This window comes from Pteropus vampyrus, unplaced genomic scaffold, assembly GCF_000151845.1.
Source record: "Pteropus vampyrus isolate Shadow unplaced genomic scaffold, Pvam_2.0 Scaffold158, whole genome shotgun sequence".
In the NCBI taxonomy this organism is placed as follows: Eukaryota; Metazoa; Chordata; class Mammalia; order Chiroptera; family Pteropodidae; genus Pteropus; species Pteropus vampyrus.
Window position 1 is genome coordinate 1,847,775 of NW_011888939.1, and position 3,012 is coordinate 1,850,786.

A 3,012-nucleotide genomic window follows, 5' to 3' on the forward strand; every position below is an offset into this window, starting at 1 on the left:
GCCTGCCAGCCCCAAGGCTCCCAGCCCCGCTCCTTGCCTCCCCTCCGGGGCCTGCCCTCCCCTCCACCCCCAGCCTTGAGCCTCAGCTTTTCATACCCAATTAGTCCATCAGGATGCTCCACTGAATTAAAAGCTAGAACTCTGCTTCTAGCTTTCAAAATAACGTCATTCCCTTCCTGCTCTGTATTGGCCAAGCACTGACGGCACGTTGGAGGCCCGTGGCGAGGCCAGAGACACTAAGGCCGACGGGCAGGTGCCAGCTCGCCCATTGTGCCCGAGTTATCCTGCTCCTGGGCGCCAGTCTTAGCCTCGAGGACCTGGCCTAGGCTCCCGTTTCTCCGGTTACATCTGACAGACAGGCCGCGGGATGCCACACACAGCATCCCAGTGGACACCGGACGCAGACCCACCGCCTGTGCACAGCACGTCAGCACAAAAAGCGCACACACTCACACACACATTCGCTCCATGCTAATTCTTGCCTTTGAGCACAGCCTCTCGTCTGTCAGCCCCACTCAGTGTTGACAAAGAAAAAGAAAAAGAAAAAGAAAGAAAGAAATCCACGCTGTCACTGGGCTCCCCCCACCCCTCGCCGGGCTTGGCAGCCCCCCGCCCCGCCCCGCCTTCGTATTATGATTTTATGTCAAGGTATGTTAGATTCTAAATTAAATGTCAGCCCACTATACGTTTCTGGCTTCAGCCGCAGAAAATGAGGAGCTGGCGTTGGAGACCATCCAGTTGTTCAGCTCCCCGTGCCTAACAGTGAGGGGTGACAAGCCCATTGAATCACACAGCACAATGGCTTTCCATGCCACGGGAAGCCAAGACAAATTTATTTTTAATGAGAAATGTGACTGTCAGAGTTAAGTCGAAGCAGCTTTATGGAGAGAGCTGAGTGCCCTCGGCACTGCAGGGCAGAGGCTGAGTGGACAAGGGCCAGAGGGCACGACCTCCTGGCCAGCCGGTCCCCCGGGCCCTCTGAGACAAGCGCATTTGACATTCGGCCCATGGTCTTTGAGCCCCTGCGGCATGCCAGCTCCGTAGTGCTCGCCGATGTCTCAGACCCGGCTCTAGCCAACCAAGAGGATGGAGGTGGGTGAGAGACACATGGGTACAGGGAGCTGGGTTCGAATTCCGGCCCGTCAGTCGCTTTGTGACCTTGACCAAGTTACTTAGCCTCTTTGAGTTCAACTCTAAAATGAGGATATTAATAACCCCCATAGGTTTTCGGTGAGGATTACATGAAATATGTTATTAATGGTACCCCACGCGCAGAAAATGGTAGCTATTAATTATATCCTTTTACTAATAGCGCTATCACCTAAGTTACGTAACTTACCTTTCTAGGTCAATTTCTCACCCATAAAATGGGGAGAATGATCACCCCCACTTACTAGGGTGGCTGAGAAGGTGCAGTATGCCTAGCACAGAGCTGAATGTAGGCGTGATGCTCAACAGGCACCTTGAGCGCTGCCACCCAACATCCCGGCCGCCTTTCTCATCTCCATTGGCTCTCCTCCATCGCTCCATCGCTTGGATGCTGGCGTGTCTCACTGCCCGTCCTGTAACCACCTTCTGCTAAGGGAGGTACCTGCATGGGGACCCCCACAGCCATGCCCTCCATATGCTGGGCACCTGTCCAAGGGCAGCTGTCTTTGGCCAACTGATGACCTATGATTGACATGTCCTGGCTCCAAAGGACAGGCAGGATGGGTCACAGCCCTTCTCGCTGGGATTTAAAATAAAAATACCGGCAGGGCCATCACGTCTAGGTGGCCATAGGCAGGAAAAGTAGGAACGTGCAGAATCGATGAGCCAGAGGAAGGCAGGTGAGCGCTTGTGCAGGGAGTGGGCACAGGTTCAATGCCATGCAGCCTGGTGGGCTGGGTTCTAGCTTTCCCGAGGTCCTGGCTGGTCCCCAAATGCCACGTCTGGGAGGCTGGAAAACCCTGATTTCGCCCAGCCAGCTGAGCACACCTGGGCTCTTCCCTGGGGCTCTGGGACAGCGGCTTTGTCAAAAGGAAATCAGAGGGTAGGGCACCGTCTCCTCTGTGGAGACCTGAGCCTTTTCTCAGAGCTCTCAGGGCCAATGGACAGAGGCTGGGCCCCTCGCTCCCGCTGCGAGTCCCCAAGGACGTCAAGTGCGTGCAGCCTGTAAGGTGCGGGCTGAACACCTGTGGGCTCTGCCAGACCTGCAGCACGGATGACTCTTCTTCTGGGGTGCTGAGAAGGGGGGTGAGAGGTGAAGACAACCCCGACACCGGTGCTCACCGCACCCCGCAGGCAGGGAGGTGAGGAACCGGTGCAGAACAGGTCAGCCAACCCGACAGCAAACAGTGCCAGGAGGAGCCACTAGGTGGCCCCTGCTCACCTGTCCAACCGCCCTCTGCAGGCCAGCGAGTAGACAGATACTCCAGCCAGCGTCCTCCGGTTTGCACCTGCCAGCTGTGCAGGCTACTGTCACTCTCCATTCTCTGCCTGCAACATCCAGATGTCCCCGCCTTCACAGCCCGGTTCATGCTTCTCCTTTCCCAGGATGCCTTCCGGGACAGCCCAGAGGACATACCCAGAACCTCTGCTGGCCCTTAGCACCCCCGCTCCCTGCGCCCAGAATCTCAGTGCAGGTTCCCCTCAGGATGGCCTTTCCTCTGCGCATAGACTGGTGGAGTTTACACCCTCTCCTCAAATTAAAATCACAGACCCGAAGTCCTAGGCACATGCCTGCAAACCTCACAGTCCCCACTGAGGAGGGGGAAGTTGCGATTTCTTGTTTAATGGGAAAACTGAGGCTGGAGAAGCCAGGAAATCTGCCCAAGATCATAGCAGAAAAGTTCGAAGCTTGCTCAGGGGCTCCAATCCTCTCAGAAATTCACGAGAACCCTTCTGAAGAGGGTGCGTTACCCATGCGAGGTGTACACGCAGGGAACACCTCACTTCCCACAGCAGCCTGGGGGCTAGGCAGGGCTGTACATTCCACACGGGTCCCTTCACTCCCGGCTAGTGCTATGGGAC

The 3,012-nt window shown here is 56.3% G+C and overlaps 1 protein-coding gene across 1 annotated transcript in view; it reads left to right on the plus strand.

The window, feature by feature from the left end:
- Positions 1 to 1,007: 1,007 nt before the first annotated feature.
- Positions 1,008 to 3,012, plus strand: part of FIBCD1 (fibrinogen C domain containing 1) — a 36,710-nt gene continuing 34,705 nt past the window's right edge. The window contains exons 1-2 of the mRNA XM_011370056.1: positions 1,008 to 1,096; positions 2,085 to 2,159. Coding sequence (XP_011368358.1) covers positions 1,008 to 1,096; positions 2,085 to 2,159 — 164 coding nt within the window. The remainder of the gene's footprint in view (positions 1,097 to 2,084; positions 2,160 to 3,012) is intronic.